Source organism: Lathyrus oleraceus, chromosome 6 (assembly GCF_024323335.1).
Source record: "Lathyrus oleraceus cultivar Zhongwan6 chromosome 6, CAAS_Psat_ZW6_1.0, whole genome shotgun sequence".
NCBI lineage: Eukaryota > Viridiplantae > Streptophyta > Magnoliopsida > Fabales > Fabaceae > Lathyrus > Lathyrus oleraceus.
Window position 1 is genome coordinate 114,533,778 of NC_066584.1, and position 22,577 is coordinate 114,556,354.

At 35.9% G+C, this 22,577-nt stretch overlaps 1 protein-coding gene and 1 pseudogene across 1 annotated transcript; both read left to right on the forward strand.

Moving 5' to 3' along the window:
- The first annotated feature begins 14,688 nt into the window (after positions 1-14,688).
- LOC127094307 (probable CoA ligase CCL7) lies at positions 14,689-17,518 on the forward strand (annotated as a pseudogene).
- Positions 17,519-19,768: 2,250 nt separating this feature from the next.
- Positions 19,769-22,408, forward strand: LOC127092888 (probable CoA ligase CCL10). The gene is made up of 6 exons (XM_051031780.1): positions 19,769-20,922; positions 21,038-21,233; positions 21,306-21,451; positions 21,586-21,653; positions 21,749-21,851; positions 21,963-22,408. The coding sequence occupies exons 1-6, from the start codon at positions 19,888-19,890 to the stop codon at positions 22,083-22,085; spliced, it is 1,671 nt and encodes a 556-aa protein (XP_050887737.1). The 5' UTR covers positions 19,769-19,887; the 3' UTR covers positions 22,086-22,408.
- The last annotated feature ends 169 nt before the right edge of the window (positions 22,409-22,577 follow it).

Here is a 22,577-nt window from a genome sequence, read left to right on the forward strand (position 1 = left end):
TGTGCTTTTCAGGGATTTGGTGCAGAAAGCTTTGATAGAGGGAAAACTTCAATTTGGCGAAAGGCTAAAGATGCAAGTAGATACAGATCCTTTGAAGGTCAAAAAAGCCTTATATTCTGAGCTTTTCGAATGCATGATGGTTGAGACTACTATTGGGTTCAACGAGCCTTTGGCTGCTGAATCTTTTGAATGCATGATGGTTGAAACTACTGATGGTTTCGACAAAAAGACTGAAGATAAATTAGAGGCAGTTTATCCTCAAGCTAGAGAAGACTTAACTTATTTCCAGGAGAAATGCAGAGTGAGTGGGTCGAAGAAGGTGCTATGTCCAAGGTGCAATATTGTTTTCGATGAGAAATCCGCTGAAAAGTATGAAGCTGACAAGAAGAAGGCACTGGAAGAGGAAAAGCCCAACATCCCAAGGTTTGTGTTCGACAAAAGTGGGGCACCTCGTCGAAATGAAGAGTGCAGAAGGCAATTCCAGCAACCTCGACCAAAGATCCGTTGTCCTCCCTCGGATATCCCACAAGAGAAGTCGGTTGAACATATGAAACAGAAGGGGAGCAAAATGCCAAAGTGGAAAGTGCTTGATCTGGAGAAAGAAGCAAAGACTTCAGAGAAGAGGGTCGAATCCATAGGTTATATGGTCTCCCCTAATTACAAAGGGAAAAACCCTATGACAAGAACGCAATGGAGGCATTATTAGAGAAATAAGAAAGCTGGGAAATAAGCTTTTACTTCATAGTTGAAACCCGTCGAATACTCTGGACAGAAAAGACAATATCCAAAAGGAATGTGGGTTGAAAAAGGGAAAATCGTGGCTAACCAGATAATGGCCATGACCATGGACTCTTCAGGAGAGAAAGGAATAATATCAACCCAAAGCACAAAATGCACATCTCTGGTCGAGGATAAGAAAGAACCTAAATACACTTCTCAATCGAATAAGGAGGAACCTAAATATTCTCCTCAGTCAGACGAGGAAGAACCTGAGTATTCCCCCCAGTCTGATGAAGAATACAATTCGTCACCAGATGACGATATGTATGATGATACTTGATCGGTCACCATTTCCATTGAATTCCCACCTTTTATCCGACATATTTTCATCACTTTGGTAAGACTTGTGGTTATTTTTAGTTGTTTTAAAGTCATTTAACATGTTTTGTTAGTTTATTAGTGCATTTCATTTTGTTACTTGTTAATGTCAAACAGTCTCTTTTTATGCTTCGATTTGGTAGTGTTAATGTTGCAGGTTGTTGCATAGGTTCCAAAGGACTAATAGCCGAGTATTGGATGCTCCGGAAGGCCAAAATATGATGAAAACAGAGGGTTAACACGAGCTCCTGTGTACATCAACATGGTCCGTGTTGTTTGCCAGGAAAAGAGCACTCAAAGAGGTAAAACAGAGGGTTAACACGGGCACCCGTGTGAATCCATACGGCCCGTGTTGATGCCTCTGTAGCTTGCTCCAAAAAACACAACTTTTGATGATCAACACGGGCACTCGTGTGAATCCACACGGCCCGTGTGAATCAACACGGGCACCCGTGTGAATCAACACGGGCACCCGTGTGAATCCACACTGCCCGTGTTGATGGGCGCGACTGAGAAATTTTACTTTTTGTTGTGTGGATCTGCCCTGTTCATTAAGGGTATTTTGGACTTCTTGCTGGGAAAAAAACCATCGGAGGCTATTAGAAGACTTTGGAGAGATAGAGAAGACACTTTTTGGACGTACGAAAGAAAACACTGCACTAAAAAGATAGCTACTACAGAGGATTTGAAGACGACGAGATTCAAGGGCATCGACCATTGAAGATCAAAATCTCCTAGTTCTTTGTAATGTTTAATTTTCACACTATGATTTCTTTGAATACTATGAGAGGCTAAACCCCCAATGTTAGGGGGGTGATCCTGATTTGATCGTATGTTATGAATTTGAACAAATGATTTCCTTATTACCATGTTACATATTTCAATTCAATTGTGTGATGTTATTATGCTTTTGTATCAGACAAATACAATTTGATCTATGACTATCAATAACAGAATTGTGATTGTTAGGGTTTTCACACAATTGGGTTTATAATTGCATCATCTAGGACTAGTAACTTTTGTAAATCACCGCAAACCTCGATATTGTTTATGATTAAAACCAAGGATTTATTGAATGGACATTTGATAAGAATTGGTAGTTTAATAGTTTCTTCTTTAAGGACTTAAGGAAGAACATTCTGAGGTTAGGTAATTGACTGTTTCATGTGTATTAAGGAAATCTTGACTGAATTCATAACTGGTTAAATCAACCACTCACCCTAGCATGTTTTATCTTAATCAATTATATTTTACTGTCTTTTGTGTTTATTGTTAAAATTCCCAAAACAACCAAACCATTCTCTTTTTGTTCTAATAGAATCAAAGTAAAGTAAGTATTTCCTACGCAATCCTTGAGATCGATACTTGGAAATAAAACTCCTTATTACTACATCGGTAAAAATAGTACACTTGCCATTTTTCCGATCAATACTAACGATGATACTTATGGTGAAGATTTCATCATCATCTGTGGCATCGTGTCGGTATTGCCTGCCGAATATGATATGGTGTCAGAAGTCTCTGAAGCAGAAGAGGATTTTGTACCAGATGAAACTGATGAAGACAAACTATTTTGCTACTATGTTATGAAAAATGGTGTAGTGGAGGAACAAAAGGATATGTTTGAAAAGCCTAGTCCGGGAATGATGTATCATTTGAAACCATTGTTCATAAGGGCAAAGGTCGACGGAGTAGCAGTGAATAAAGTGTTCGTGGATGGAGGAGCAGCACTCAACTTAATGCCTCATACTTTGTTTAAGAAAATGGAAAAATGTGATGCTGATCTCCGACAACACAACATGGTTTTATCTAATTATGAAGGAAAAACTAGTAACATTCTTGGGGTTATCCAAGTCGAATTAGTCATTGGTACAACCACATGATCGACGCTTTTCATGGTGATAAACTCTAAAGCAATTTTCAACTTGCTCTTAGGACGGGAATGGATCCATGGAATAGGGGTAGTGCCACCAACCTTACACCAAAGGTTAATTATCTGGAGGAAAGATGGCATTGTTGAGAATATCGAAGCTGATCAGAGTTATTACAAGATCGATGAAGCCAAGGCCGCGAAGAAATCCTTTGACAAACATTTGGCGAATATCGCACCTTATGATGATGAGTCAGGATCCTACACTTCTGTTAACACAGGCCGTGTCCTGGATCTAGATCCTGGTTATGGATTTATCTAGGATGCTAAAGAGGCAATGAAGCCTAAAATGGTAAATCCACCTATGGGGTGGCCTGCAGTCGATGAAGATGACCACTGAGTCAGAAAGTTTGGCTCGAATTTCGGCCTATTTGGCTGAGAACAAAAGAAAACCAGCACTAGAAGCTAAGAAACTACAAAATTTTACTATCAAAGCCAAAGTTGAAGAATGTGAAGATGGCCAACAAGGCCAAACAACAACTTCAGAAATTCGGAGGCTAGATTGCATTTATGATAATGAGCCTTTGGGGTTTGAGAAAGACCCATTAAATAAGTTATGGATTGAGGAGATAAATCTATGAGATGGGGCCATAAAAATACCAACTTATATAAGCATTAAAGTTGGGTCAAAGATGAAGGCTAAGCTGATCGAAGTATTGAAAGAGTACAAAGATTATTTTTCCTAGGACTATGGAAAAATTCATGGCCTAAATTGAAGCGTAGTAGAACACCGATTGCATATTCAACCAGGAAAATGGCCAGTAAAGCAGCATCCTCGATGGTTTGCTCTAGAAATCCCATTGAAGATTAAGCATGAGATTGAGAGATTGCTCAAAAGCTAGTTCATCATAACTGCAAGGTACGTCGAATGGTTAGCCAACATAGTATCTGTTATCAAGAAAAATGGAACACTTAGAGTTTGTATAGATTTTAGAGACTTAAACAATGCAACTCCAAAAGATGAGTATTCAATGTTAGTGGTAGAACCTCTAGTTAATTCAGCCGCAGGTTTAGAATACTTGAGTACGCTTGATGGTTATTATGGCCATAATCAGATTCTCATAGCAGAAGATGATGTTCCCAAGAAGGTGTTTCGATGCCCGAAGCTTTGGGAACATACAAATGGGTTGTGATGCCGTTTGGTTTAATAAACGCCAGAGCAACCTATCAAAGAGCCATGAATGTCATATTCCATGATTTTATTGAAAAATTTATACAGGTATACATTGATAATATTGTGATAAAGTCTTCATCTGAAAATGGTCATTTGGACCATCTTCAACGCTCATTTAAGAGGATGAGAAAATACGGAGTAAAAATGAATCCATTAAAATGTGCTTTTGGTGTACATGCAGGAGACTTCTTGCGTTTCATGATGCACAAAAAAAGCACCGAGATCAACCAAAACAAAACAAAAGTAATTTTGGATCTCAAGCCTCATTTGAAAAAGAAGCAGCTCCAGTCTTTATTAGGTAAGATAAACTTCTTGAGAAGATTTATATCAAACCTAAGTTGCAAGACGAAGGTTTTCTCGCCGTTTCTCAAGATCAAGAAGGAAAGTAATTTTCACTAGGAACGAGAGCAACATGAGGCTTTCAACTCCATCAAAGAGTACCTCACAAAGCCTCCCATTTTATTGCCACCTAGTATGAATAAGAATATGAGGTTATATATTGTTGCGTCAGATACGACCATAGGAAGTATGTTAGCACAAGAGGATGACAGTGGTGTCAAAAGACCCATCTATTACCTCAGTCAAATTTTAATAGATGTTGAAACTAGGTACAATATGATTGAAAATTGTGCCTATGCTTGTATTTATCATGTATGAAATTAAAGCAATATATAAAAACAGTTTATGTTTCGTCTCATTTTGATGTTATTAAACATATGTTGTCTAAACCCATTCTACATAGTCGAATTGAGAAATGGGCACTAACATTAACTGATTTTTCTCTAACATATATGCCTTTGAGGGCTATGAAAGGCCAAATAGTGGTAAATTTTATTGTAGACCATCCAATAGTCGAACCATCACTAAACATGGTAGACACGAACCCATGGAGGTTATACTTCAACGGGTCAAGTCACAAAAATGGAACAAGTGTTGGGATCTTAATATTATCCCCACAAGGAATTCCGACGAAGTTCAAATGTAAAGTCGATGAAAATTGTTCCAATAATGAAGCAGAATATGAAGCCCTAATCTTTGGCCTCAAAATCTTGAGGGATTTAGGAGCCAAGAAGGTCGAGATAAAGGGTGATTCTGAGCTAGTGATCAAACAAATCACACGAGAATATAAGTGCATCAAAGAAAATCTTCTGATATATTTTACAATGGTGAAACGCCTATTAGAGTGCTTCGAGGTTGTCAGCATCACACATGTTCCTAGAATAGAGAATCAAGAAGCTAACGATTTAGCACAAATTGCATATGGGTATAAAGTGTCGAAAGATAGGCTCAAGGACTTTATTGAGGTGAACGAAAAGATGGTGGTGAACATCTCGCTGTCACCCAAAATGGCAATCCCAAAACCCGGGGGGGGGGGGGGGGGGGGGGGGGGGATATGTCTTAAGTAAATGTTTTGAAAGACATGAAGTTTTTGCCATTGACAATTTTTCGCTGTCAGATTGGAGAAAACCAGTCGTGGAGTACTTAGAAAATCCAGTCGGAAACACTGACAGGAAAATCAAGTGTAGAGCATTAAGTTATGTATGTTTGGGAAATGAGTTATTGAAAAAGACTCCAGAAGGAGTGTTTCTCAAGTGTCTTGGGGATACGGAAGCATACTTGCCAATGTCTGAGGTACACAGTGGAATATGTGGAGCTCACCAAGCTGGCCATAAAATGAAATGGTTATTATTTCGACAAGGTATTTACTAGCAAAGTGTGTTAAAAGACTATATTGACTTTGCCAAAGGGTGTCAAGAATGTCAGATACATGAAAGCATTCAATATGTGCCAGCCAGCGAGTTGCATGCAATCATCAAGCCCTGACCCTTTCGAGGTTGGGCGTTAGATGTCATTAGTGAGATTCGACCAATCTCGTTGAAACAACAAAAATTTATCCTGGTAGGTATAAACTATTTCACAAAATGGATAGAAGATATTCCTTTGATAAAAGTGGCCCAAGAGGTTGTGATCAAATTCATTCAAAAACAAATTGTGTATAGGTTTGGAAATCCTGAAACCATTACTACAGATCAAGGTTCAGTTTTCGTTGGTCAAAAGATGCAAGAGTTTGCTGCTGAAATAGGATTCAAGTTAGTTACTTCCACACCTTACTACGCCCAAGCAAATGGCCAAGTCGAGGCAGCCAATAAAGTGATAATTAGATTAATCAAAAAACATGTTACCAAGAAACCTAAGAATTGGAATAAAACATTAGATCAAATTCTATGGGCTTGTCGAACATCCCCAAAGAAGGCAACCAATTCAACGCTTTTTCATTTGACATTTGGGCATGATTTCGTGTTGCTAGCAGAAACCTGTTTACAATTAGTTAGGGTGCAATGGCAAAATGACATTCCGTCGGAATAATATTGGAGACTGGTGTTCGATGAAATGACCGATTTAGACGAAGAAAGGTTGGTTGCAATAAACATGTTATTACGATAAAAAACGCGTGTGGCCAAAACGTACAATAAAAAGGTTAAGATAAAAACCTTTGAAATAAATGATTACATTTGGAAGGTGATCTTACCTATGGATCGAAGAGATCGAACTTTAGGAAAATGGTCACCATATTGGAAGGGACCATTTCAAGTAATCCAAACATTTATGGATAATGCCTATGAAATTCAAGAACTGGGTATTGATCGACGAATCTTAAGGGTAAATGGGAAATATTTGAAAAAATATAAACCTATGCTCCAAGAGATTCAAATAAAAAGGTAATAAAACTTGTCATTAATTATGAAATCCAAAATGGAAAAAGCCAAGATGGCATACAAAATCTCCAAGCGGAGTTACATTGTCTCGATAGAGAAATACATTAGGCAGGAAATTTAGACTTAAAGTCTTCAAAAAGGGCCTTCTCATGATCAATCCTGATGTCGAGGAGGTCCCTCTTCTCCTGAAGTTGGCCAATCCTTTCTTTAATTTCAAGGGCCTTCTCACCATGTGCAATTCCTTTGAAAACTTCTTGATTAATAATATCTTGAGTCGGCAGAGTCTTAGTTGAATCCAAGGAGGCTTTTTGTTTCTCGACTTCAGCAATTTTCTTGGCGAGTTTAGCCATTTGATCTTAATAGTTTGAGATTTACTGGTCAAAGGCTTGTTGTTAGTTGAAACGCTCTTACTTCTTGGTATCAAAATCATTGAGTTTCCTTTCACAAATTCCACTGAAGTCCCATTCTTGTCTCATCTCGTGAGCTTCGTTTTGATTTGGAAGTCAGTGTGCCGACGAAGAGTGAGGTCTTTGATAAGGTGAGTGAAAAAGGCTTCCAATTCAATCAAATATTTGGCCATATGAGCAGGAAATTTATGTCGAGAAAGCTCGCCAAGCAACTTAAGGACGTCGACCCCTAAGGCCTCTTCCTCTATGATGACAGCCAAAATTGCACGCTCAAACAAATAGGCTTTTAGCTGTTGAAGTTTGAGAATGACGGAAGCATCCATTTATGGAATAGGCATGACAGTCGAGCTAGAGGGTTAAGCATCAATCGACACTTGGTGAAGCTTCTGCAGCCTTCTCAAAGTCTATGGTGGATTTTGTTGTTTCAGAGAGAGAATCTCCTCTGGAGTAAGAGGACTATTGGAACTTTTGTCTTGCACAAGGGGGAAATTTTTTCAGAGGCTAGGGGATTCGATTTTCCTTCGCTAGTCAGATTGCTGGCAGCAGTCGAATGGGTTTCACCATTAGCAGCGGTTGTATTACCTTCGCCAGCAGTGGTTGAAGGATCCAGAATTTGATGTATGTCGGGATTTTGATTGTCTTCAGTCGACGTGTCGTGAAGCTCATTGGTTTTTTGGGGACTCAAAAGTGTGGCAGTCTCAGTTGGATTCTCAATTTCGACCCTTACGTTGCTGTTAGACTCAGCAAGAGTCGAATCAGCCGCTTTTACCTATAAAAAGAAGTTAGGATCAATGTCGAGGAATAATTCGCGAGGTTATGAAACAAGAATGTTCAAATACCCCGGGAGCTACGTGTTTTGGAGAAGTTGGAGTAGGCTCTTTATGACCAATAGGTTTACAAATCTCAGAGAGATTGTCGAGAGTAGAAGTCCTTATAACGCTTGAAGAAATGGCTTTTTGAGTCGGTTTTTTGGCTGGAACCTTTTTCTTGTTTCTAAGAGAGATGGCTAGAGTCGAGGTTGGAACCGTCGAAGAAGATAGGATGTGAGACTTCGTGGTGGTATCAGAACCCTCACCTTCAGCAACTGATGCTTTTGGTTTTTTAGGGGGCTTATTTGGGGCTGATGTAGCTGGGACACGTTTCTGACCTTAGAAAGCAAATTCACTAAATAGTCAGAATGAGACACCAACGATTTTGGAAGCATTTGGCTTATACCGAATTGTCGAGCCACCAGGTTGGGTTGGTAATTCATGAACCCATACCCTTTTAGCCCAGTCTCGATCCTGAAGACAACATTATGGGAGTCAGAAATGCTCTCCATACAGCGTTTGACTGTGCAGTAGCATGTGGAGAGACGCCAGGAAAGGGATTCGTAAACCATGTCGGACCAAATTTTCGATTCGGAAAAGGAGTCATGCCTGACATGAAAGTAGTGGTTTCGCTAAACAAATTTATGTACTTCATGAAGAGGGTTTTGTTGGGAATATCTTGAAAAGTAGTTAAGTCCATTCGGACACCTTCGATCGGGTATTCTACGTCAAACGCATAATTCACTCCGACACCGGGTAACCTAGTTTATATTCAAAAGTGGAATTTATCCAATGTTGTAGCAACCACGGAGGGCCCGACAGGTTCAAATCCTTAGAAGTGGAATGAAGCAGTTTCAGCGTCAAGGAGGCAAGTCCCAAGGAATGATAAAGGGACGCTAACAGAAGTTTACCCAATGAAACTTGTCAACCCTCATGTAGTTGAATCGCTAGAGGAATGAAACTCTTGGCTATCTGCAGAGAGCCGGGACAAAACACGTAGTAATAAAGCCACAAAGTGAGAAAGGAAATATACTCCTTGTTAGAAACTTCGTCAGAGTCTTTGGCATGATGATCAACAATATAAAGTTTGAGACTTGGGCATTTAAAAGAAAATTTATTCTCGATCGACTGAGTCGCGTCGAAGGTTTTTCCCAAAGGTGAAAGACCAATGATGGCTTCCACGTTGAAAAGAGTGGGCATCAGCATTCCACAGGGAAGGTGAAAGGTGTTAGTCGACCCTTTCCAAAAATAGAGCGAAGAAAGTAACATGCAAGGATTGATCCTATGGGCATGCCTTGAGATTTGGATGGCATCGAAGATTCCTTCTGTCTTCTATTGGGCTTGGCGTTTGTTTTGCACCTTGTTGAGCCAGGCTAGGTATTCTTTGTCACTAGGAGTAGGCATCGACCAGAAAACTCTATCTTCTAGGTCCATAATCTTGAGATCGATGATGCCATCCTTCTCGAAAGCAGCATGAACATCAGGGGTGAAGCAAGGAATTCTTTTGGAACCTTTTTGGGTTGTGTTCTTTCGTCTGGGAGTGGCCTATGGAAGGCGAAAAGTTTCTCAACCACCATGAAGGGAATCAGCATTTGCCGTTGCCAAGTTTCCACCTTAGATGGATCATTTGAAGGTGGTTGAGGAACAATGGTTAAACCTTCTTTTTCAGCGAGGTTGAAAGGGATGAGATGGTTATCAATATCGCGTGTAAATGTATCCATAACATTAGCAAAAGAAGCCATTGCAATGTAAGAAAGAAGGGGAATGAGGAAAGTAGCTGTTATGAGAGTTGTAGAAAAATATGCAAACGGAGAATAAGGAAGGAAAACAAAAAATGTGGAAGAATGGTATATATAAGAAAATACAATGACAACCTAGAGTCAATCGATATTGATGACAACTGTTCCGATTCAGCGATAGTGGGAAAGTTAGTAAATGTGGTTGAAAATCCACGACCTAGGAAGTAGATGTAAATGATGGCATTTTACCTTGGAAATCGTGGCGTATAAAGGTGTCATCATTGCGCATGACAACATCAAAGATTACACACAATCATAATTTGGTGGAAGACAAAATGCCAAGTTTCTTAGTCAGAATGTTCTCAGTCGAAACTGGCCTTTTAGGGGGGCAATTTGTTAACCAGTAAATTTTAACTAGAGCAAAAGAAGGAGCAAGAGCGAGAGTTTTGAGAGGAAAGATGGGCCAAAGGACATAGGACAGGTCGAAAGGATGTCGACGGGGAATGAGGCAGTTGAAGTCGAAGCCAAACAAGCAAAAATGAGATAATTAATTGAGCAGAACATGGAGGAAGTTGCAAAAGACGTGGGGCTGCAGGTTTAGACGCGTGGAACATTGTAGATGGCCAACGATAATATAACAATTATTTATAATTACTATTTAAGTAGATTTGATTTCTAGTTTCAGAGGTCACATTTGTAACATTGTAGAGGGAAAACACTCAAAGTATCAAGCGTTCAGAGAAAATAGTTCATTCGTATAAAAATGTATGCTTGCGTCCATATTTACCTTCAAGCAATTTAAATTACTAAGTCTTTTTATCTGCTTTTCTATTTACGGTTTATCTTGTCTTTCGTTCATCTATTTTAATTGCATCTTTTACAAGCATTTCCTGTCTACCGTTTTCTTAATTCAAACATTTAAACAAAATATCCCATAAACTTAACACTTAGTCTAGGATTTTATAGCCGATCCTGCAAGTAAACCTCAACAGGAGGATAAAGATTGTTCGCGTAAGAACCATGTGCAAACACGTATCTCATCCTATGAGGTAATATCATTCTCAAATTATCTATTTGTTCTTAAGCTTTTATGTAATATGTTGCTTATCTATGACTCATGTATTTATTACATGTTTATGATCCAAGATTGTGTGATATATTTAATGTATGATAAATTTCATGTTTGTTCACTTCTAAAAATTTCATTTATAACCCTTGAGTGCTTTCAATCTATATGTTTATAGTGACGCCAATTTTTATTTCATCATCATATGTATTTCATGCTATTAATTACTTACATTTGAAGGATTTTCATGATATTTGTGTTTAAGCATGTTGTTTACTTATACTTACATGAAAAATGTCACTTTTGCATGAATTCTACCAAGTCCGTAATGTATGCCTTGACTAAACTCATCTTATGTCTAGAAAATGTCTTCATTTTTCAAGTTTTTTTGTCTCTACTCAGTTTTTATCGATACATAAAGGGTTGGAATCAATACATAAACAGTTTGTATCGACTCCTAGATGGTATGAGTTGATACATAGCTTAAGTTTCTATATTTTTAAACTTCCTGTTAAGTATGTATCGACTCCAATCACTGGTGAGTCAATAATTCGTGGTTATGTCATTTTTTTCCTTTCAGTATGTATCGACTCCAATCACGGATGAGTCGATACATTCGTGGTTTTGTTCCTTTTTAAAGTTGAATCCTTCTTGAGAGAATTCGACTCATGCGCTACCAAAGGTCATTTTTTTCTCTTTCCACGCGTCAGACCTATTATTGACTATTCTTAATCACTCATTTACTAATTTTTCAAACTTCTCCTCATTTCCAAGCCAACCTAGGTTAACTTTTTCCCTTTCCTAGAAAAACCACTTCACTTCCCATAATTTCAAAAGTCTCCATAAAACCTCATCACTTCTCATTTCCAAAAATCAATTGTCTTCATCTATTCTCTTCTAATTTGTGTAATTAGAAAATAATTCTCATAAGTTGGGTTATCCAACATCACTTCAAATCTAGCCTTTTTTATTCACACATTTCCTTAAACACCTTGTGTGCATACCTTCAAATATGAATTTCATGGCTCCTAAAGTGAACAAAGGGAATAATGTTGTGGGATCGATTTACCCCTGAAACTTTTTCTCTTTTTGTGCTTTCTGATCTCTTGAAGGTATTTTAAAAGTTATGTTGTATATCCTATTTTATATTTATCATGTGGTTATCTTTCACCCATCTTTCCCTTCTTTTTGATAATGTCAAAGGGGGAGAAAGGTGTATATGCTTGTATGCTTGTGAATTTCCTAAGGTACAATTGATATAAATCTTCTTCAAGATGATTAAGTCAACATGATCATAAGCTTCTCAAATTTAGGGGGAGTTATACATCTCAAGGGGAGAAAGTTTTGTTTCCGGAAATTGCACGCATCAAAGAGGATTATTTGTCATCATCAAAAAGGGGGAGAATGTGAAATCAAGCCTCTCTATAATGAATGTTTTTGATGAAGACAAAACTCCAAGCAACAAGAAGGCAAAGATGTTATTCTATGATAAAGCATCTTGATTCAAGAAGTTAAACTTTTCACTTCAAAAAGGTATAATGAGAATATTTACCTTCACTAAAGTCTTAGATGCTCAAGTATTCATATAGCTATTGCATAACTTTTCATAGTGCATGGAAAATGTCTTAGAATCATCTTTTTCATTTTCAAACTGGGTAAATCGATTTATCTATAAGGGAAATCGATTTACCACTGAAGCTTACATATTTTTTAAAAGAAAAATTTAAATTTTTCACTTAGGTAAATCGATTTACCACTGGAGCATTACTTTTCCAGAAATGATATTTCAAGTTTTTTTAACTAGGTAAATCGATTTACCTCTTAGGGAAATCGATTTACCACTGAAAGTTTTTGAAAATTTTTAAACGTTGCAACATGGTAATCGATTTACCCATTATGTAAATCGATTTACCACTGTGCGTTTCTGAAAAATCAGTGGTTGTTCATACACCTCTTCATGCACCATTTCATGGAATCTTTTCATTTCATCTTTGACAATTGTTAATGATTTTTTCAGAACATTACCATGTTTCATTTGAGGTGTTATGTGCATATAAATACATGATCTTTCAAATTCAAATTTGACCTCTTCCAATCAATCTCTTAGAATTTTTCAGAATTCACACTTATTGTTATAAACCTTCATTCAAGATATTTTCTGCATATTTTCATATCATTCAAAACAGAAAATTCTTGAGCAATCTAATATTTTTGTGTGGTGAATTATTTTCATTGGAAGAGAAGATCAAGCAAATTGATATATCACTTTGTGTGATCATTTTACTACAAACTTTACATTCAATCCATTCTTGTAATCCATATCTTATTTTTAGAATTGTTGAAAAATAAGATTGTGTGTTTTGTAAACACCTTGCTGTCCAGGATTGTTGGAAGCAAGAGAGTTGAGTTTGAGAGGATTGTTCTCATATCAACTTGGTGAACCACAAGAGGTTGTTCTTGGTGATTGTGTCTGTCGTGTACAAGTCATAACAGATAGTAAATTCTCTTTCATGTTGAAAGGGGAGTGGAGTACTCTCGATCTGTGAGGGGAACCACTATACATCGCTGTGTCCTTTACCTTCCGCACTTTACCGCTTTTCATCACTTAAGCATTTCAGAAAGTAAAAGTCATAAACCGTCAAAAATCCGGAAAATACTCTAAGTGCCTCATTCACCCCCCGTCTAAGGCACTCCTTAAACTTATAAACACCTGTTAGTGCTCCCTCACTTCTGCCTCACTCTTGTATTGAAGATTTTGAAAAATCCTTTCGAAATAAAATTATTGTGAAGCAACATGTGTATGATCCTGCAGTTGTCGGTAAGTTACACATTCCATAAATTGTTGATCTTATGGAATATCAAAAGATTAACAATTTTTTGAAAGTCTCCACTGATTATAATGAAGACTTAATATGAGTCTTTTATGTTGGGTTACAATCAAGGGAAGGATGCTCTTTTCAATTTAAGATTGGAAATAATTCATACCACTTTATGCAAGAACAATGGAGTGAAGTGTTTGGAATTAACATGATATCTCATAAAGTTACCTAAATTCTTGTCTCAAAGCACCAAGGCCAGAACACAACTTGGCTAAAGTATCAACGAGCTATTTAAAGAGAAATTGGTGTATTCTTCATTGGATTATCACTCTGTGTTACGTCCAATAAAAGGTGTTACTCTCGAATTTATATAGTTGAGGTAAATTTCATGTATATTCTTAAAAATAAAATTAAAATTAATTGGCCGAACTACTCTGTGTCAAGAATGTTTACTATTAAAGATTGTAACAAAGGGTCCTCATTTTACCTTCAATGATTTTGAAAATTCTGACGCACTTTCGTATTGGTGTGGAAAATCTTCAAAACATCTTACCTGATGAGGATCAAGAATTTAAATCGAATGAGACACATGGGGTACCATTGGGATAATGATCTCAAGGTTTACTACTATAAGATGAAGGGATCCGGTAAGTTCATATATAATTATGATGATCCTGTTGAATTTGGTATAGGTAATGTTGATGAACAACAGGTGGAAGACCAAGTTCACCATGTGGATACAGACATAGTTGATACTCACCATGATGATGATCATGATTGACAATGTGGTGTAGAGGAACATGAAAAACCATAAGGGTGGGGGTCAGTGGCAACATAACTCATGGACCAAACATGGAACAACTTATGGTCACTACTCTAGTGTTAACTTAAGTGGTGATGAATAATTTATTCTCACCTTGCTAGAAAACATGTGTGTTGAGCAACAAGAGCGCCACGAAGAGGAGTCTCGAAGACATGATACTTTTAAAGCTGCTCAAGAGGAGCGCTTTAAAGTGGTTTATGAACATCTGATATCCCAAGACAACAATTTCAACAATTTTTCCATGTATGCTACTGAGCAATTTAATGAAATTCGTCAAAATATGACTTTCAATCATGGTGTCACTCAAACCGACATCAATGACATGACTCGTTATCAAAATGACAATAACCATCACTATCAACGATTTTACAAGAAGATGTGTGATTTCTTGGATTATGATATGGAGGCAAAGGTGTAGCTTGGTACCGGGGTAGAAGACCTGAAATTCCGGATCGTAGAGGTCGTGGTCGTTAGTTGAGCTTCATTGTGGATCTTTTTATGCATGCATTTATGTTTTCATGTTTTATGTTTATTATGATGTTCTATTGTGACCTTATGACAAATTTGTAATGAGTTTCATCTCTTTTGTCAAATTTGGTTGTGTATTTATGTTTATACTTTGTTTCAATTTGACGTAATTATAAGTGAGTGCACGTTATAGTTTAATCTTTTATCTTTGCAACGCCTCTTAGTGATTTATATGTTGTTGTGCATTTTCAATGTTACTTCTCATGTTTTATACCTTTGTCTCTTTTTGATGTTGTCAAAAGGGGAAATGTACAAGGTCTTAAGATGCACATATTCAAGGGGAGCTATGATCAAGACACCAAATGCTTTGTAAGTTTTTCCATCATCAAAAAGGGGGAGTATGTGAGTGCACTATCCTCTTAGATTTGTTTTTGAATGATGCCAAAACTAGGACACTTAGTATTTGTGCACTTGGATCTTATTGTCTATGTCTAGATGTGTATTGTCATAATAGGACACTTAATTAGGTTTGATATGCCATTACAAGTCAAAATTATGATCTTTCATGAAAAACTAGTCTATGGGTTGATACATCAAGCCTATGGGTCGATACATACTGAATGAGTTTTAAAAATAATGATTTTTCCTTAAAAGTATCGATACATAGGAGGTATGGGTTGATACATAATACGTATGAGTTGACTCATCCATGTTTGGAATCAACTCCAATTGAAAGATTTTTCAAAATAGCAATCTTTCCTTCAAATTATCAATACATATGCGGTGTGGATCGATACGTAGTGAGCATGAGTCGACTCTCCCATGTTTGAAGTGTACTCCTATTGAACATTTTTGCAAGCAAATGTTTCTACGTTAAAGGTATCGACTCCCAGACTTATGTATTGACTCATACTCATTTGGAGTCAATACATTATGTTCTATTTTATAAAACATGTAATTTTTGGCTAAAATCTATTTTGTTTGTTATTTTTCTACACACACACACACATACATATAAATATGCATTCATGCATCATTTCTTCAAGTTGAAACCAAGAACATACAAAGAATTTTCTCATCATCTTCAACCTTTTCTCTTCATATATTCAACAATTACACATAACCATTCTTGTTCCGTGCCACATAGATTAGATTAATAAGGTCCAATTTAGGATTATTGTAATTTAAGTTTTGAGCCGTTATGACTTGTCGTCCCTGAAAAGACTAGCCTGTGGTGCTGCTCCTTTGGGAAAAGATGTGATGCAGGAGTGTGCTAAAATTCTACCACAAGCTAATATCGTTCAGGTATAGCTAAGAATAATTTAAAAATTTTATTTGTGTTTTTAATATTTTTACAATGGAATAAGGACCCCGCCAAATGAGGGGATAATTTGAATATTCTATTGAATCATTGTGGCAGGGGTATGGCTTGACCGAAGGATGTGGACTTGTTACCGTAGAAAATTTAAGGGAAGAATGGTTCCTTTGTGATTTAGATTCAAGTGGAGCACTGCTTCCAAGTGTAGAATCCCAAATTGTTAGTTTAGAAACATCGAAGACATTACCACCGAATTAAGTAGGAGAGATTTGGTTACGAGGACCTACTATGATGAAAGGTAAGATCTTTAATACTTGTCTAGTTTATTAATATGATTCTCATTGGAATCTATATTGCATATTTTTTTTAGGATATTTCAACAACCCAGAAGCAACAAAGCACACGATTAATGATGAGGGATGGATGATTACAGGAGATCTTGGATATTTTGATGAAAAAGGACAGTTATTTGTTGTAGACCGTATAACAGAGCTTATTAAGTGTAACGGATATAGAGTATGATTTTTCTTTATCAGTTTAAGGATTTGAGTTATAAAAGCTGATACAAATTTCCACCATATAATTTTTGCATGATATAAGGAAAATTAGCAATACTAAAGAAGCATATCTTATACTCCTTTTCTTATTAGGTGGCACCAGCTGAACTCGAAGACTTGCTCGTTACTCATCCTGAAATTTCTGAGGCTGGAGTGATTCCGTAAGTTATATCTTCATGCATAATTTGAACTAGTTACTTTCTTGTATGAACCATTTAAAACATTTTAGTGACTCATGGTGACAATTCCAAATCAAATCCCGCGATGCCAATGCTGGCGAGGTTCCTATGGCCTTTGATGTTCGATCTCCTAATAGCTCGATAACTGAAGAAAACATTAAGAAATTTGTAGCGAAACAGGTAAGCTAAGTATATTCAGAAAATCATTTTAAAGAAAAATACTTTCTCAAGTGCAGAATTAGGAGTTTGAAGGTTGTTTGTTTTCTCAATTGCTTTATTTCCTTTGTCTAGGTTGCACCTTACAAAAGGTTGCGGCGAGTGACTTTTATAAAGAAAATTCCAAAGTCAGTCATAGGAAAGATTTTAAGAAAGGATCTAGTAAGTTTAGATCGACAAAAGACATCAAAACTATAGTATATTAATGCCTTAGAACGATATGATGTACCACACTTTAGGAGATGAACGAAATAGATATTCAGGTTCTTGTCTCTACAATGAAGATCTTGTGTATTTATAGGCATTTCATAATATGTAACATGTCTAATTAAGATATCTTGTCGCAAAGGAGTGCTCTATTTTCTAGTTGAAAAATAAGAGTTTAACAAAGATGCACCTATATTCGATGAGAACCTGTATTTTTCAAGTCTATATTGTAACCTTATTTAAAAAGTAAATGCCAAATTCTCATATTTCTTTATTGAATGTTAGTGTAAAATTTAATTTATAATTGGAGTACACTCACTTCACATATTTTTCATATTTAACATTTGATTCGACTCAAATTTAATTTAATTTAATTTAATTTATTATTGAAATTCTCATATTTAATTTAATTTACTTTGATTCGATTCAAATGAGGAAGATACAAATGTCACCCTTCAGGAGGCTTCATGATTCAAGTCACACATATGTATGATTCAAATCATACATCATTACAACATTGATTCAAGTGTTATAACATTTGATCCAAGCAACGCTCATTATTTTGATACAAAACCAATTGATATGCTCAAAAAAGAGACACAAACATGGGTAGAATAACCAAGTCATTGAAAAGAGATTTCTCGAAGGTACAAGGACTTAAATAGCTGAAGCGAACAAAAATGAATACAACAATGCAAATAAATTCATATGATAGATAAAATATAAACACGCGATAAATCAAATAATGCATTATACACACAAATTGACAAATAATCAAACTAAACAATAATATCGACGAAGACCGCAATTTCAAAACTGTTTTAACTAATTTTCATATTTTAATATATTTGGGATGACACAACCTATTTTGCCAACAACATACTTATATGCAATTAGCAAATACTAAGTTACAATAATACATATTGTATTAAAAATAATAATAACAGTATATTCTAATAGTCGATTTTATTTAAAATTTATATTATAATATATATTTTTATTTTAAACGCAAGACTTTGCATATAAATAAGAATAAAAAAATTTCCTTGAATAATAAAACTATATAAAACATACTACATATTTTATTTAAATAATCGAAAATAAAATAAAGTACGAAAAATGTGTTTATTAAAAATTAAATAAAAAAGACGAGTTTGTAAAAAATAAGAAGAAAATAATTGAGTGACTTAAATTAGCACTAATATTTATCCTTAAAAAAACTAAAATATGAATTTATTTATTCTTAAAATATAAAACTCATCAAAGAAACACTTCACAACAATTACTATTTTGTTTGCAATACAAAGATTAGAGAGAGATTTGCTTTTGAGAAAATATTAGTATTTGTTTTGATTTCATATCCCAATTTATTTTTATTTTATTTTCATTCTTCCATACTTTTTAAATAAACTATCATACACATTTTTATATTAATTACCATCATGAGATAACATCATTGTAAGATCAACAAAATAAATAGTTTATATTTTATTAAATGAATTTGATAATAATAATAATAATAATAATAATAATAATAATAATAATAATAATAATAATAATAATAATAATAATAATAATAATAATGTTTCAATTTCAATCATTTCAATATAAAGGAACTAGACCGTTGTGCCCCCACAACTTACATTATTTCTTTGTTATAGGATTATAGGAATGTTCGGAATGTTTTTAAGATACATTAAAAGTTTAGTTTTATTCTATGGGAGTCCCTTGAAAAGATTGGGTCAAGATTAATTCATATGATATTAGGGACGGTGTAGGTAATGCCGGGTGTGGGGGCTTAACTAGAGGAAATGAAGGAGAATGATTAGGAAGCTTTGTGAAGAAAATAGACCTATGAAAGTGTTTATTCAGCGGAGTTGTGGAGAGTTTTTAAAATAATAAATATTCATTTATATATTACAGATAAATGTAGGAGGTAGGATACCATAGGAATGAGCAAGAAGTTAGTCCAAAATCATCAATTAAAGTTATATTCGTAATAGATAACATTAAAATTATTAAACGACATAAAAAAACATAATTGAGAAGTAATTATCACTTTTAAAAAATAAAGTTGAAAATGTGTTAAAATAGGAAAGAAGGTTTCACAAGTAATTTGATTTCCCAAGTCTAAGATGGAAGGATGTTAGTTTTGGCGTTGATTCCATAGTGATGTAGGCATTGATTGTTGATCATAAATAACCAATCATCTTGAACGATTTCATCGAAGATCGTTACAATCAAGAAATGTGAAATGCAACATTTCTCTTCCATTAGCAAACAATTTCAAACTAATAACACAAACAAAAGAAAAAGAAAAAAATATATATGGAAGTTCAACACTCTACCTAACAATAACAATGGCGAAAAATTGCTTCGACCTCAAAACGATGACGTATTCCTCACCAAGACAACCCATCCATCTTCCCACCGATCCCAATCTCTCCCTAACCTCCTTCCTCTTCCAATCCACTTCCTCCGTCTCCGACACCATCTCCCTCACGGATGCTCTAACCGGCGACTTCCTAACCTTCCGTCAACTTGAAACCCAAGTCACCACCCTCTCCCATTCCTTACCCCGCCTCGGCATCCAACGGGGCGACGTCGTTTTGCTATTCGCACCTAACTCTATACGCTTCCCTGTCTGCTTCTTAGCTGTAGTTTCCATAGGTGCTATTGCCACTACCTGTAGTCCTTTATACACCGTCTCCGAACTCTCCAACCAAATCCATGACTCCAATCCAAAAATTATCGTAACTGTATCAGAACTTCTACACAAAATCGAACAATTACATTTGAATTTACCTTTAATATTGCTTGACGATGCTTCAACCAGAGTATCATCCTCCAAAATATCCAGTTCTTTGATTCAGAACTACGAGGATCTTACCAGAGAGTCAAACAAGAGCTGCGACGAGATTCATGCAAACGGCGTCGTTTCGCAATCCGACGTGGCGGTGATCCTATACTCTTTAGGAACCACCGGAAGAAGTAAGGGAGTGATGCTGACTCATCGAAACTTCATAGCGACGGCGTTGGCAGGAGCAGTGGATCAGGATTATTACGGCGAAGGGAAGAATGTGGCCTTATGTTTGGTGCCAATGCATCACGTGATGGGATTGGCCGTGATAACGTACACGCATCTACGGAGAGGGAATACGGTGGTGTCGATGGTTAGATTTGAACTAGAGAAGACTTTGGCGGCTGTGGAGAAGTTTAGCGTGACGCATTTGTCTATTGCCCCACCGGTGATGGTAGAGCTGGTTAAACAGCGTCAAGTTTTGAGCCGTTATGACTTGTCGTCCCTGAAAAGACTAGCCTGTGGTGCTGCTCCTTTGGGAAAAGATGTGATGCAGGAGTGTGCTAAAATTCTACCTCAAGCTAATATCGTTCAGGTATAGCTAAGAATAATTTAAAAAATTTATTTGTGTTTTTAATATTTTTACAATGGAATAAGGACCCCGCCAAATGAAGGGATAATTTGAATATTCTATTGAATCATTGTGGCAGGGGTATGGCTTGACCGAAGCATGTGGACTTGTTTCCGTAGAAAATTTAAGGGAAGAATGGTTCCTTTGTGGTTTAGGTTCAAGTGGAGCACTGCTTCCAAGTGTAGAATCCCATATTATTAGTTTAGAAACATCGAAGACACTACCACCGAATCAAGTAGGAGAGATTTGGTTACGAGGACCTACTATGATGAAAGGTAAGATCTTTAATACTTGTCTAGTTTATTAATATGATTCTCGTTGGAATCTATATTGCATGTTTTTTTTAGGATATTTCAACAACCCAGAAGCAACAAAGCACACGATTAATGATGAGGGATGGATGATTACAGGAGATCTTGGATATTTTGATGAAAAAGGACAGTTTTTTGTTGTAGACCGTATAAAAGAGCTTATTAAGTGTAACGGATATCAAGTATGATTTTTCTTTATCAATTTAAGGATTTGAGTTATAAAAGCTGATACAAATTTCCACCATATGATTTTTGCATGATATAAGGAAAATTAGCAATACTAAAGAAGCATATCTTATACTCCTTTTCTTATTAGGTGGCACCAGCTGAACTCGAAGACTTGCTCGTTACTCATCCTGAAATTTCGGAGGCTGGAGTGATTCCGTAAGTTATATCTTCATGCAGAATTTGAACTAATTACTTTCTTGTATGAACCATTTAAAACATTTTAGTGACTCATGGTGACAATTCCAAATCAGATCCCGCGATGCCAATGCTGGCGAGGTTCCTGTGGCCTTTGTTGTTCGATCTCCTAATAGCTCGATAACTGAAGAAAACATTAAGAAATTTGTAGCGAAACAGGTAAGCTAAGTATATTCAGAAAATCATTTTAAAGAAAAATACTTTCTCAAGTGCAGAATTTGGAGTTTGAAGGTTGCTTGTTTTCTCAATTGCTTTATTTCCTTTGTCCAGGTTGCACCTTACAAAAGGTTGCGGCGAGTGACTTTTATAAAGAAAATTCCAAAGTCAGTCATAGGAAAGATTTTAAGAAAGGATCTAGTAAGTTTAGATCGACAAAAGACATCAAAACTATAGTATATTAATGCCTTAGAACGATATGATGTACCATATTTTAGGAGATGAACGAAATAGATATTCAGGTTCTTGTCTCTACAATGAAGATCTTGTGTATTTATAGGCATTTCATAATATGTAACATGTCTAATTAAGATATCTTGTCGCAAAGGAGTGCTCTATTTTCTGGTTGAAAAATAAGAGTTTAACAAAGATGCACCTATATTCGATGAGAACCTGTATTTTTCAAGGCTATATTGTAACGTCATTTGAAAAGTAAATGCCAAATTCTCATGAATGTTAGTGTAAAATTTAATTTATAATTGGAGTACACTCACTTCACATATTTTTCGTATTTAACATTTGATTCCACTCAAATTTAATTTAATTTATAATTGGAATTCTCATATTTAATTTAATTTACTTTGATTCGATTCAAATGAGGAAGATACAAATGTCACCCTTCAGGAGGCTTCATGATTCAAGTCACACATATGTATGATTCAAATCATA